At 40.1% G+C, this 15860-nt stretch overlaps 1 protein-coding gene across 5 annotated transcripts in view; it reads right to left on the reverse strand.

The window, feature by feature from the left end:
• The window catches only part of LOC122551267 (E3 ubiquitin-protein ligase HECW2), a 345727-nt gene that overhangs the window by 51529 nt on the left and 278338 nt on the right, over window positions 1–15860 (reverse strand). For all 5 annotated transcript variants that reach the window (XM_087988687.1, XM_087988685.1, XM_087988686.1 and 2 more), the window contains exons 22-23: window positions 14319–14471; window positions 9099–9197 (exon numbers count right to left, since the gene is read on the reverse strand). In XM_087988687.1, the coding sequence (XP_087844813.1) occupies window positions 9099–9197; window positions 14319–14471 (252 nt within the window). The remainder of the gene's footprint in view (window positions 1–9098; window positions 9198–14318; window positions 14472–15860) is intronic.

Raw genomic sequence — 15860 nt, forward strand, 5'->3', positions numbered from 1 at the left:
GGAAGGATTTATGTTTTTACATTAAGTTACATTTCCCACAAAGGGAGCTACTATATGACCACTGTTTGTTTTTGCAATAGTAAGCCAACAGAAATTACTCATGCACATTTCAGCTTTCTTCTATCAGAACCGTGTGCTTTTGTTTTGTGTAAATTAAGCAGCTAAAAATTAATTGGTCTTCAGACAACTGTTGAAGGTACGCAACATAAAGGAAATTCATTGTTACACTCGAAGATTCTTTTACTACACTATAGATGCAGGACAGTTGAACTTCCAAAAAAAGCAGGCACTCCAACCTCAAAGGTAAAAATCACACAATACCAGGTTATAGTCCAACAGGTTTATTTAGAAATACAAGCTTTCCGAGTGCTACTCCTTCATCAGGTAGCTAGTGGAGCAGTATTATAGAGTCATAGAGATGTACAGCATGGAAATAGACCCTTCAGTCCAACCCATCCATGCCGACCAGATATCCCAACCCAATCTCGTCCAATCTGCCAGCACCCGGCCCATATCCCTCTAAACACTTCTTCTTCATAAAGCCATCCAGATGCCTGTTAAATGTTGTAGTTGTACCAGCCTCCACCACTTCCTCTGGCGGCTCATTCCATACACGTACCACCCTCTGCATGAAAATGTTGCCCATTAGGTCTCCTTTATATCTTTCCCCTCCCACCCTAAACCTATGCCCTCTAGTTCTGGACTCCCCCCACCCCAGGGAAAAGACCTTGTCTATTTACCTTATCCATGCCCCTCATAATTTTGTAAACCTCTATAAGGTCACCACTCAGCCACCAATGCTCCATGGAAAGCAGCCCCAGCCTGTTCAGCCTCTCCCTATAGCTCAAATCCTCCAACCCTGGCAACATCCTTGTAAATCTTTTCTGATCCCTTTCAAGTTTCACAACATCTTTCCGATAGGAAGGAGACCAGAATTGCATGCAATATTCCAACATTGGCCTAACCAATGCCCTGTATAGTCCCAACATAACCTCACAACTGCTGTACTCAATACTCTGACCAATAAAAGAAAGCATACCAAACGCCTTCTTCACTATCCTATCTACCTGCGACTCCACTTTCAAGGAGTTATGAACCTGCACTCCAAGGTCTCTTTGTTTAGCAACACTCTCTAGGACCTTACCATTAAGTCCTGCTAAGATTTGCTTTCCCAAAATGCAGCACCATGCATTTGTCTAAATTAAACTCCATCTGCCACTTCTCAGCCTATTGGCCCATCTGGTCAAGATCCTGTTGTAATCTGAGATAACCCTCTTTGCTGTCCACTACACCTCCAATTCTGGTGTCATCTGCAAACTTACTAACTATACCTTCTATGTTCACATCCAAATCATTTATGTAAATGACAAAAAGTAGAGGACCCAGCACCGATCGTTATGGCACTCCACTGGTCACAGGCCTCCAGTCTGGAAAGCAACCCTCCACCACCACCCTCTGTCCTCTACCTTCGAGCCAATTCTGTATCCAAATGACTAGTTCTCCCTGTATTCCATGAGATCTAACCTTGCTAATCAGTCTCCCATGGGGAACCTTGTCCAATGCCTTACTGAAGTCCATATAGATCACATCCACCGCTCTGCCCTCATCAATCCTCTTTGTTACTTCTTCAAAAAACTCAATCAAGTTTGTGAAACATGATTTTCCACACAAACAAAGCCATGTTGACTATCCCTAATCAGTCCTTGCCTTTCCAAATACATGTACATCCTGTCCCTCAGGATTCCCTCCAATAACTTGCCCACCACCGACGTCAGGCTCACTGGTCTATAGTTCCTTGGCTTGTCCTTACCACCCTTCTTAAACAGTGGCACCACATTAGCCAACCTCCAGTCTTCCGGCACCTCACCTGTGACTAGTGATGATACAAAGTCTCAGCAAGAGGCCCAGCAATCACTTCTTTAGCTTCCCATAGTTCTAGGGTACACCTGATCAGGTCCTGGGGATTTATCCACCTTTATAAGTTTCAAGACATCCAGCACATCAAGATAGTAATATGAACATTTTGCAAGGTGTCAAAAGGTTATGTGAAGGCAGAGAGGAAAGAGTTAATATTTAAGATCTTGTAACAATGTAATTAATACATGGTAATACCTCAGGAAGACTCCATAGTTATCCGTAATAATGTTAGTGAGGCACAAAATGAGCATCAGACTTGTAACGACCTTGTGAATGGAAGTACAGAAGGACAAAGGGCAAGGAGGCACTTGCGGAAGCAGTTAACACCTGGTGTACAAATCAAATCAAGGAGGACAAAGGCTATCAAGCTGGAACATTTGCTGAGAACAGCGATCAGGAACAAAGGTGGTGTCTTGCAAAACGTACACGTAACTTATAGGTTCATAAAATTGTATAAATAAACCAGCCCATGTATTCGATGAGAAGTCCGGGCACCCTTTGAGGACTTGACTTCTCCCAAAAGCTGTTGTCAATAAACTCTGTATTTGACCCACTATCGATCTGAGCATGGCAATAGTTTACTGACAAAAATTGTGTCATACAACTGGTGCGAAATATTGAACAAACCTAGGTTGCTGTTAACTCTTTTATCTTTTAAAATGGGTTACAGGTTTCAATTAATTAATATGTTATTCCAGAACTTCTTTCAAGTCAAATTCCCATGATAACTTAAGGTCTTATAAAAAAAAGGTTATAACTCAACTCAGAAAATGAATTAAAGGTGTGAGGTTAGAGTATGTATGTATTCCAATCTTGAGTCAGACTGGTTCTATTTCCAAAGTAGGAATTTATAAAATGTCACATGGATTGACTGCCTACAGACCGTGTGCTTTTTGAACAAAACAGAATGTATCTGCAAATACCATGTATGCTGCATGTACTCATGTGATGTGGTCAACATTGTCTATCTCATACGCTGTAGGCAAGGATGCCTCGAGGTATAGTACATTGACAAGACAAAGCAGATGGTATGACAACGGATGAATGGGCACAGCGCAACAATTACCAGACAGGAATGGTCCCTCCTAGTTGGGGAACACTTCAGCAGTCATGAACATTCGGTCTAATAATCTTCAGGTGACCATCCTCCAAGGTAGACTTTGGGATACGCAATAACACAGAGTTGCCAAACAGAAGCTGATAGACAAGTTCAGTACCCGTGAGTATGGTCTCAAGCGGGACCTTGGGTTCATGTCACACTACAGGTGACCCTACTACACTATACACACTCTCTCTCTCTCTCTCACACACACACACACACTTTCTCCCTCACATGCGCGTACACACACATATAAAACTATGGGGTGAATCTGCATTTGCAGAATTATATTTGCAGATACAATCTATTTTATTCAAAAAGCAAACAAACTGTAGGCAGTCAGTCCATGTGCCATTTTTAAAATTCCTCCTTTGGAAATAGAACCAGTCTGACTCAATATTGGAATACATACAGACTCTCACCTCACACCTTTAATGTATTGTCTGAGCTGAGATGCTACCTTTTTTGTAAATAAAACCTTAAGTTATCTCAGGAATGTGACTTGAAAGAAGTTCTGGGATTTACATATTAATAAATTGAAACCTGTAACCCATTCTAAAAGATGAAAGACTTAACAGCAATTTAAGTTTGTTCAATATATCGCATCAATTGTATGACACTATGATCTTTTGCTGTAAATTCTGTGTCCTATGATCCTGCTCCACTAGCTCCCTGCTGAAGGAGCAGTGCTCAGAAAGTTTGTACTTCCAAATAAACCTGTTGGATTATAACGTGCTGATGTGTGATTTTTTAACTTGGTCCTACACCAACACCTCCATATCATAGCAACCTCAAGGTGGCACTGACAACATTGAATACAAGGTCATGGATTGATGGATTTTTGAGCTGTCAGGCTGACTCTGGAGTTATTTAAAAATGGTGGGGTGTGGACTGTAGGTGCCAAATCCATGAGTCCGCTCCACTCCTTGCACTAGAAATATTCACTGGCACACAATAATGGTGCAGTTGAAAAATCTGCAATTTGCATTCTTGATCTGGCCAGCTCCATTGACATGGTAGATACTTCATAGACCTCCGCAACAGTTGTAAAGTTAGGTCAGCTTCTGGATGACTCGTGATTCACGGCCCATCAGAGGAGCTGAGAGCTAAAGTGTGTATTTGGGAACCTTTTAGAAGTTAACTTTAAACATGTCCCCAGTGGGGTAAATTCTATACCTCCTCCACAACTCCATAAAAATGTTATCAAGCAAGTAGACACTCCACTTCAGTTTTATCCCTCTGGGAGCTGTATCAGCAGAAACAGATGCCAGACATCTGATGTTCCATCTGAGCGCATTATGAATGTTTGGATGAACTCCAGAACTTAAAAATGCATTAGAACAGGTCTTTCTGGACAACTGAAGTATTTACTTTACTTTATTGATATCCTTATGATGTTACAACGAATTAGTCTGGTGTCTCTTTTGTCAATGCCTGTATGTTTATTTAGACAAGATTAAGAAGTATGAAGTGGCTGAAGCTTCTTTCATTAATAACATAATGGCCCTATTTTACTGACAGGATTATAGGATAGCAAACTTTGTTAAAGCAGATTTCTAAACGTGTGTTTTATCCTTTTTCAGAATGTCAACATCTGCCATTGCAATCATATGGCTCATTAGATAGTGCATACTAGGCATAGACATCATAAAAGATGTGGGGAAGGGCATGCATGGATCATGAGGAATAAGTGGCAGGGTGAAATTGTGTGAGGAATGAGGGATAGAGGGCCTAGCTGTTTATAATATAATGGGAAACAAAGACCCAGCGAACTAAAGTAGGCACACAAACCAACCCACCGACTTGGGTGCCTATCATCTGCTTCTGGGTTTGGTTGGACTGACTCTATTCTTACCTCATCACCCTGCAGTGATGACTGCACATAACAGTACGTACTGAATTAGGACATTTTGACATACCCATCTTAATCATGAAGATCCAGCCCAAGATATTTCTGGAGAACTCAATGGAAAGACTCAAAACAAATGTAAAGCAACAGAAATGAGACAAATGATCATCAGAAAGAATGCGGGACCAGTAATGACCACCTGACTCGAAACTCATCTCACTAGGTTAAGATGAAAATATATAATTATTTAATGCAACAGAATGTGCCTTACCCTCCTGAAGATGGAAGAATACCTCTAAGTAATCTCACTTGAGGAAATTAAGTCTAAAACATGTACCAATGCTGAAATAGATTGGTAATCTCGATCCCACAATTAGGCAGAAATACAAAATTGAACTTGCTGTGACGTCATCCATGAACTACAACTCTAGACCAGTTTATTTGAACTCTCTAAAGCTTAATTTAAGCCTCTTCATCTGAAGGAATCTTTTGAAAGTATTGCAATCTTAAGCATACCCCTTGGTGAATCAATGTATCTAAATAGGACTGAAGCCAGACTTACGAACTACATGTTAAGGGTATTAGAAGTCTCAAAGATTTGAAAGAGTTATGGAGTTGAAAGTAGGTCAACATTATCAAAGTGGATCTTCCTGTCTGAGTCTAGACTACCAATCTAAGAGAAGGTGTGTGTTGGTAGTGATAGGCAGAATTAGCCCTATTTTAAACCAGAAATACACATGCCGAACATACAGAGAACCTTAGCCAAAATACTTGGCAGACCCTTCTTATGGTGCTTCCAGGGCATTTACAAATGCTATCATCAAAATACAAATGGAATGGGTGCAACTTATGTCCTTTTAGCTTAAAAAATGCCAGGATGTTGAAAAGCCCCAGGTGCACCATCAGTAGCTGAATGGTGTAATTGTCATCATTGTTAAAAGCCACTCAAAATTAAAGAATATTGTTTGATGAATGTGATCTAACTCATCTTATCTTTCCTTGAAGAAGCCTGAATAAGAGGCTGAATTTGGTCTCAGGGTCTGATGTTAATACAATGAAGATTTAAGTTATGAACATGACAGTGAAAACTAAATCATAATAAGTGAGTTGACAATGGAATAAAAGAACCCCCACCATTTACAACATCCCAGACTGTACAATTCCTGTGATTGATTAACTTGTCTGATTGACTAACTCATTGAACAAAATTACCAGTTTTAAAAGCAGAACAGTACAGTGAGAGGGCGAGGAAGAAATTAAACAGAACAGTGACTGAAAGCATAAAAGCTGGAAAGAGAAATGCCAGGTTCTGATCTATTGAGAATCAACTTTTCTTCTCTGTAGTTCAAACAGCATTCCTGCAGCTCATTGAGAAGCATTAGAAGGTGCAAAACAATTCCCAACTCTTCAAGTCAAAGTCACTACCTCACTGAAATCAGTATCATTGTTACTATAATGTTCCTCATTTTGTCTGAAAGGTGGATATGTGCATTGAAAAAAAATTGTGCCAACATTTTCCTGGTTCTAAGACAAATATGTTATCAAGAAAAAAAAATCAAATCTTGCAAAAAGACATATGTTTAAGAACATTTTTATGACTTGATGTGTATTTGTGGTGCAATAAATGCGGACAATACACAAGGGTCAGAAAGTTATAGAGATGTACAGCATGGAAACTGACCCTTCAGTTCAAATCGTCCATGCCATGCAGATATCCTAAATTAATCTAGTCCCATTTGCCAGCACTTGGCCCATATCCCTTGAAACCCTTCCCATTATATCCCCACCCTCGGCCCATATGCCTTTTAAATGTTGTAATTGTACCAGCTTCCACCACTGCCTCTGGCAGCTCACTCCATACATGTACCGCCCTCTGCGTGAAAAAGTTGCCCTTTAGGCCCCTTTTAAATCTTTCCACTCTCACCCTAAACCTCTACTTCTGGACTTCTCTTTACCTCAGGGAAAAGATCTTGTCCATTTACCCAATTCATGCCCCTTATGATTTTTTAAACATCTAAGGTTACCCCTCAGCCTCTGACGCTCTAGAGAAAACAGCCCTAGCCTATTTAGCCTCTCCCTATAGCTCAAATCCTCCAACCCTGGCAACATCTTTGTAAATCTTTTCTGAACCCTTTCAAGTTTCACAACTTCCTTCCAATAGGAGGGAAACCAGAATTGCACGTAGTATTACAAAAGTGGCCTAACTAATGTCCTGTACAGCTGCAACATGATGTTCCAACTCCTATACTCAATGCTCTGACCAATAAAGGAAAGCATACCAAATGCCGTCTTCACTATCCTATCGACCTGCAATTCCACTTTGAAGCAACAATGAACCTGTACTCCAAGGTCTCTTTGTTCAGCAACAATGTCCAGGACATTACATTAACTGTGTAAGTTCTATTCTGATTTGCTTTTGCAAAATGCAGCAGCTCACATTTATCTAAATTAAACACCATCTGCCACTCCTCAGCCCATTGGCCCATCTGATTAAGATCCCATTGTACTCTGAGATAACCTTCTTCGCTGTCCACTACACCTCCAATTTTGGTGTCAACTGCAAACTTTCTAACTGTACCTTCTATTTTCACATCCAAATCATTAATATAAATGATGAAAAGTAGTGGACCCAGCACTGATCCTTGTGGCACTCCACTGGTCACAGGCCTCTAGTCAGAAAACAACCCTCCACCACCACCCTTTGAGCCAGTTCTGTATCCCCTTTATTCTGTGAGATCTAACCTTGCTAATCAGTTTCCCATGAGGAAACTTGTCGAACGCCTTACTGAAGTCCATATAGATCACATCTACTGCTCTGCCCTCAGCAATCCTCTTTGTTACTTCCTCAAAAACCTCAGTCAAGTTAGTGAGACAATGTTTCCTATGCATAAAGCCATGTTGACTATCCCTACTCAGTCCTTGCCTTTCCAAATACATGTAAATCCTCTCCCTCAGGATTCCCTCCAACAACTTGCCCACCACCAATGTCAGGTTCACCGGTCCATAGTTCCATGGCTTTTCCTTGCCACCTTAAACAGTGGCTGGAAATGTGTTGCTGGAAAAGCGCAGCAGGTCAGGCAGCATCCAGGGACCAGGAGAATCGACGTTTCGGGCATAAGCCCTTCTTCAGGAATGCCCGAAACGTCGATTCTCCTGTTCCCTGGATGCTGCCTGACCTGCTGCGCTTTTCCAGCAACACATTTCCAGCTCTGATCTCCAGCATCTGCAGACCTCACTTTCACCTTAAACAGTGGCACCATGTTACCCAACCTCCAGTCTTTCGCCACCTCACCTGTGGCTACCAATGATACAAATATCTCAGCAAGGAGCCCAGCAGTCATATCACTAGCTTCCCACAGAGTGCTAGGGTACACCTGATCAGGTCCTGGGGATTCATGCACCTTTATATGCTTTAAAGCATCCAACATCTCCTCCTCTGTAATATGGGCATTTTTCAAGATGTTGCTATCTGTTCCCCCACATTCTATATCTTCCATGCCCTCCTCCGCAGTAAACACTGATACAAAATTATCACCCTCATCTTCTGCGGTTCCACGCATAGGCTGTCTTGTTGATCTTTGAGGGATCCTTTTCTCTCCCTACTTACTCTTCTGTCCTTAATGTATTTATTAAATCGCTTTGGATTCCCCTTAACCCTATTTGCCAAAATTATCTCATGTCCCCTTTTTGCCCTCCTGATTTTCCTCGAGTACACTCCTACTGCCTTTATACTTTTTTAAGGACTCACTTGATCTCTGCTATCTATACTTGGCAAATGCTTCCTTCTTTTTCTTAACCAAAACCTCAATTTCTGTAGTCATCTAGTATTCCTATACCTACCAGCCTTGCCTTTACCCTAACAGGAACATATTGTCTCCAGACTCTCGTTAACTCATTTTTGAAGGCTTCCCATTTTCAAGCTTCCCTTTATCTGTGAATATCTGCCACCAATAAACTTTTGAAAGTTCTTGCCTAATAGCATCAAAATTGACCTTCCTCCAATTTAGAACTTAAACTTTTAGATTCAGTAAATTCTGTTCCATCACTATTTAAAACTAATAGAATTATGGTCGCTGGCCCCAAAGTGCTCCCCCACTGACATTTCAGTCACTTGCCCTGCCTTATTTCCCAAGAGTAGGTCAAGTCAAAGAAGATTACACTTAAACACTGTAAGTTTCACATTTCAGTGTAATACATAAAATAGCTTTTTCTTCTTAAAGCAGAAACACTTACATTCTAAGCAGGCCCTTGTAAAATGGCCTTGTGAAGAAGGCATCGAGCAGATACTGGTGGATAAGAGCAAGACCAAGGATTCGACCACTGAATCTGAACCTAAAATAAAAGCAGTTCCAAAATTTAATTCGCTTTTGGATAATTATAATTTATATACTATCAGAGAGTTTTGTTTTATTAAAGCATCTTATATCATGTTTGAGACTACTGACTTGTATACTAGCAATATGTAGACTGCTGCACCAACAACATGAGAAAACACATGTTGATTTAGTGGCTGCTACTATGGTTGCCCTGATCCTGAAATCTGAAATTCCTTTTATAAATATTTGATATCTCACTCTTCCTTTAAGGTATTATACTCGATACTCAAATTGATCAGTTTTTGTATTAATGTAAATTAAAACCTTTGTTAAAATATTTTGAAAGGTAATGTCCTGGCAATTTCAACTTGGATTTTATTTATTAAGTTTATAGTTCAATTACAAAAGATCCCTCAGCAAAGATATTAAACTCAAAGGTTTGGATTATAATATATCATATTATGATCAATTCTAGAAAATAAAATAATGCACATCTTAAATAAACTGTGAACAAGAGCAAGTTTCATTCCCTATGTGGCAACAGATTCACAGATAAAAACATCGTCTTTGAAAAATACATGATCACATCCTTTGTGAGCAAGGCAGTGAGTCTCATGAAGATTGCTGTTAGAATTTGGCAATATTTTTATTGATGTAAAAGAAAATTAAATGCAGAACGTTTTCAATAGGCATCATGAAATACAGTAAATATTGCTGGTAATCTTGAAAATGGTAGTGTTCACTGCAGAGGCAACATGTTCTTATGAGATTACAGACCAGCAAAATTCTGGTATCATTATATGAGCTCAGTTTCCTCTACTAAAGACAATGAAGCAGGTTCCTGCATTGATCATGAACCTAAATCAAGTAAATCAAGATGATAGCAAACTTGGGCTTCAAAAGTTTACAAATAAGAATGGCAACCAGGATAAATTCCTAACAGGTTTGTGTCACCATAGTAAAAATAATGGAATGAGTCAGTTCCTGCAAGAGAAAAAGATTACTAGTCGGAATCAGGGAAGCCTGTTAATTGATGGATGACAGCAGGTTTTTTTTAATTTAATTCTAGAGACGTTGGTCATTGCTAGCAAGGCAGGAGTTTGTTGCTCTTCACCAGTTGCCCTGGTGGCTCAGCCATTTTAATGGACTGGTAAAAAAAATCATCATTTTGATGTGAGACTGAGATCACATACAGGTCACACTGGCTAAGAACAGCAGATTTTCTTCCCATTAGGGCACTTGTGGATCTGTTTTAAAGAATCAAGCAGCTTCAGTAATTCTTGCTAATGTCAGGTTTTACTTTTTATATATATTGGAATCAATTTCTCAAGACAGAAATTTAACTCAGTCTCCCCACATGTCTGAATTACTAGTGCTGGTACCAAGTATGTTTCTGTTGTTGTCCGATAGCCTGGGAGTTGTCAGATGTAACCTACAACAACATAGGAATTTAGGTGCATATTTCACTTGATTAAATCATCAAAAATATTTATATTTTTATTTATGCAAAAATATTTTTATTCTTTCCAGAACAAAAAATACTGTGTTTTCTTCATAGTCAACTTTCTTAATATTGGAAGCTGCATAAGGGGAGAGGAACTGTTAGTTATGCCTTCCTACATGACCAGCTTGCCACTGCCAATCACTGTTTTAGGGCCGGATGTTGTAGAATACTATGGCTGTCAATCAGGAGGATCCATATTGGAAAATCTCTGAAAAGGACATCAGTGAACTGGGAAATGGTCAAATTTGTTGCTTAAGATGGAGAAACATCTTAACTTCACTAGTGTTAAAGTTTCAAAGAACCTAGCTTCTGAATTTTAAGGAAAACAAATAATGCTGATTTTCAGACTGGCATTGTAGACATGATAGAAAATTACAGTGCAACACTGACCCCATTCTATAGTTAGTATAGCACTTCTACCACTCTTGATATATCCTTTCACTGCATTAATCTTTCAAACATGCAGTATTCTGGTGCCATCCAGTGGCCACAGGTAATCTTTCTATTCTTCAAGTGCTGCAGTTACATGTGGATCCACTTTTAGAGCAGTGCAACAGTGCTGAGTTAAATCCTGAGGCGGGAATTGAACCGGGTCTCTGGTGCTGTGAGGCAGCAGTGCTAACCACTGTGCCACCGTGCTGAGGGTGGGATGTTTGCATGGAAAGATCTGGCATCAGGAATATGGTGATGATTTCACCATCTATCTTTTTATTATTTTCTGCTGCTTTATCAAAGCAATTTAGCATAAAACAAGCAATGGATATTTGACCTGTACAAAAGTGGATTCCAAAACCAAAGCTGACGGCTATGTGAAAGATCTGCAACAGCACAGGAGACTGTGCAAAGACATTTGTGGGCGGCACGGTGGCACAGTGGTTAGCACTGCTGCCTCACAGCGCCAGAGACCCGGGTTCAATTCCTGCCTCAGGCGACTGACTGTGTGGAGTTTGCACATTCTCCCCGTGTCTGCGTGGGTTTCCTCCGGGTGCTCCGGTTTCCTCCCAAAATCCAAAGATGTGCAGGTTAGGTGAACTGGCCGTGCTAAGTTGCCCGTAGTGTTCAGGGATGTGTAGGTTAGGTGCATGAGTCATGGGTAAATGTCGGGGAATTAGTTTGAGTGGAATGCTCTTCAGAGGGTTGATGAGGATTTGTTGGCCTGAAGGACCTGTTTCCACACTGTAGGGATTCGAATTATTCACTCTGTTCCATATCACTGTTTCCTCATCCACCCATCCATTCTATTGCTGGACATTGAGACAGTTACTGCTTGAGAGGAGACATGGAAATTAATTCCTTCACTGGACAATGTGTAATGAAGTTTCGTTTGCACTCAGTTCCAAGCCCCTTAGACTAAAATCAAATGCCAGGAAAAACACAAAGGGTTTAAAAACAGATTAGAGATGTGATCATTTTCACAAGTAAAGAGTCTTCCCTTTCATTGGTGGTGACTCCAATTTGGGGAGGCATCTCTTTCAACAAACTACATCAGCAGCTCCTGCATCTGATCCTCTTGTTGGCCCACCAGCCTTGGGAACCTGCCAGCCATTCTAAATCTTGCAGAGGTCATGGAGGCAGCCATTTAATTGTTTCCAGGCTCTGCCACCAGCCTTCCCCGGCTCTTAAACCCGGAATTTGGGCCAGCATTGAGATGAGGACTCTGGAATGAAAATCCAGCCTACTGACACCAAAAGGGAGATCTAATTTCTGACCCTCATGTCTGTAAAATCAAAGAATTTTACTGTTCAAAAAGGAGGTTACTTGTATTATTGTATTGTGCTGTTTCACTAAAAGAAATGCATTTAGTTAAACCCTAAACCTTTGAAATGTGTCCATTCATTTCCTCTTTAAAAACCACTATATTAAAACAGAATTCAGCCAAACCAACACATTGTTCATTTGGAAAAGTAAATGTTTGCTTTCTTGTGGTGAATCGAATGGTGTCACACCACCAGACATTTTATTATCATGAGGTACAGTGGCTAGCTCATGACCTTCCCAAAACAACCCTGGCCCAGTCCCCATTACACAAGCAGTAGGAGGGGGCATCTACTGAACCACCCTCTCTGAGACCTATTACTGTTCTTAATGGCCAATTACTGTTCATTTGGGCCCTCGGTCCACCTGTATTGTCAAATACACTGGGCACTGGCAGGCAGCAAGAGTAAGGAGGTTGTTTTTTTAATGCAATTGGTTAAAAAATAGGAAAGAGGAGCACATCATTTGGGGCAGAGGTGACTGCTACATGTGCATCAGGGGCACCCCCAAAATGGTGCTTCTCTGTGTGTCTCCTCACTGGCCTCCAAAACCTATCCCCTCGCTACGTTTCTGAACACTTTCCCACTGGAATGTGCATAGATAAGGTAAATAGCAAAGGACTTTTCCCTAGGATACGGGAGTCCAAAACTACGGGGCATAGGTTTAAGGTAAGAGGATAAAGAAGGGACCCAAGGGGCAACTTTTTCATACAAAGGGTAGTTCAAATGGGGAATGGATTGCCAGATGAAGTGGTAGATGCAGGTACAATTACAACATTTAAAAGACGTTTGGACAGGGACATGAATAGGAAAAGTTTACAGGGATATGGGCCAAATGCAAGCAAATAGGACTAGATTATTTGGGAAACTTGGTCAGCATGGACGAGTTGGACAAAAGGGTCTGTTTCCGTGCTGTATGACTCTACGTCTTTATAGCACTTACCTGGGTCCATGATCCTTCCTCAATCTTTGTAGGTTGCCTTGCAAGACCAGCACCATCCACAACCGAATTTAGTGCTGTTCGAGTGAGGGGACAGACAATCAAGCCTTGTCAAAGCAGCCCAGAATGCGTATGGAATGCGGGCTGTCTTTTTTGAAGTCAGTCAGTTTGGGAGCTCAAGGTATTGCCTCTCTAAACAGCAGGAAGAGTTTTTGCCAACTTGGTTGATTCAGATTTCAGGAGGATAGCTATTACTTTTCTGATTAAGTGAAGTATCTTTTATGTTCAGGTTGGAGACAGTCCTAATTTGCTGTAAAATCCACCTGAATCTCAAGTGCAAACATTTAAATTTCTTGTCTAAACTCAACTGCATAATCAATCGCTCCAAGTATAAATTCCAGCAGCTTGAGGGTGAGTGACTTTGGAGAGGAAAATTGAATATAAGTGCAATTACCAAGACAGAAACAGAAACAATGACACAACAAGGTGGCAAAATTCATAGAGCTTGTGGAGAATTTGAACTCGTCAGCAGCCTTTGCAATACTGAAGACCAGGGGATGAAGAAACAGCATGTCAAGACAGAGGGGAATGACTTTATAATTACAGGAATCAGTCTGCAGACAAGTCAAGTCTGCAGTCCAGTTACCAGATCTTGAAAAGATGACCAATGAGGTTCAATTTCAAAGTTTTTAATCCATTACCACTGGTCACCCCTGAGGTGATCAAGTGAGTATTTCAGATTAAAATGCATTGAACATTTAAAGTAATTAATTTTTATTTCCTTATATCTCTGGATTTAACTCCTCCAAAATGTTATTAAATACACTAACTTTCTCTAAGGTTCTGCATTTTTACATAATGCCAAGAAAATGTTTTAGAGTTCATTTTTAATTTGAAAAATTCATCAGAAATCCTGAAAATAGTCATAAAAGTGCTTACCATTCATGATGATTGTCTACAAATGCAGACATGGGGCTGATTTGCACTGTATAAGTGTCATTAGCAGAATATTCAAACAAACCATAATATGGATTGAAGAGTTCTCTGGATACCAGGAAAAAGAACTCTCGAGAAGGGCCACTATAATCCAACCTAAAAGAAGAAATATAATTCACCATTTCGTACTTAGTGACACAAACATTTGAAGTAATTACTTTCATAACATCAGATGCTTTCCTTTGTTTTTCATCACTGGGAATGTAAATCAGCAGTTTCTTATTTCTTGTCAATCACTCTGTAATAAGGTATTCATTTATTATAAACCAAAAGGTAGAATACATGTAACACTGAACCTCCTTTAGCCCCAACAATTAAATCACACGTTCGAATACTAAGGCTTTCGGGACTGAATTTAATTTTGATCATTCAACAATACTTAAGATAAAACAATGTAATGGTAACTGAGGTGATCTAAATGAATACAATGTTCTAAACAGAAGAAGGAAAAATTACTGAGGAAATGTACTTATAATAAACAGTCAATAAAGGGGTGGAAGGAATTAAAGGAATTGTATTACTGCAAATGTTCAGTTATATCTAATACCAATGACATACTGTGTTCTTGAAAACAAAAACCTTTAACCCATCAGAAGTTACATGCCAATAAAATTACATTTAAAGCTTCTTATTTGACTGACTGCTGTACTTCCTAACAAAAATAATTTTGGACAATCTATAAACGGACAGCACGTATATTGTACAACAGACTGAAGAATGCCAGTAATTTGCTTTTCAATTCCTTCTGTTCTAATTATCCATCATGCCATAGCATGTACTGAGGATGTGGTGTGTAATGTCACCAAAACAAACAGTTAATTTCTGAAAAAAATGAGACACCAATGGCTGGAATTTCCTGGAAGAGACCAGAAAATCAAGACAGGAAAATGTTTGCTTTGACAGACCTGTCTCTGTGAAAATGACTTTTTTTCATTATTTTACCACACCAAGGAAGTGTGGGCAGAATGGACTCAGACCTGACACATCCAGAGGCAGTTTAATGGTGCCAATGGAAGCATGTAAGTGCCATGGCAGGCTAGTTGGAAGATCTGGCTGGGTTCTGTGGGACTTCTAACTCGTTGTATTAAAGGCTGTTGGGTCCACTGGTCCTCATAATCCACCTACCGTCTGTGGCCCTCCTATGGCCTCTCCATGGTCCTTGATATCCCTCTTTGTCCACTCATACCCTCCATGCCCCAGCATGCTATCCCAGAATCTTCCATAGCCGATCACATAGTAGCCACTATGGACAGAGCTCAGGATGACTTTGAAATACATAATGAATATAAGCAGATTTCTAAAATGCTCTCATCTCATTCGAATACTCCAAACTGTAACAAAAAAACTCTTTTAAAAAAAAAATTAAAACCCTTCAAGAGGTCCACCCTAATAAAAACAAACATTCTTTTCATTAACTACATCAAAATGCTAACAGCAAGTGGCTCTAGACTTTTGAAACTCTGTCAAGAATTCATCATGGTTTCG

This window comes from Chiloscyllium plagiosum, unplaced genomic scaffold (genome assembly GCF_037043375.1).
Source record: "Chiloscyllium plagiosum isolate Xiang-an unplaced genomic scaffold, Cpla_swu_hap1 HiC_scaffold_7, whole genome shotgun sequence".
Taxonomy (NCBI): Eukaryota; Metazoa; Chordata; class Chondrichthyes; order Orectolobiformes; family Hemiscylliidae; genus Chiloscyllium; species Chiloscyllium plagiosum.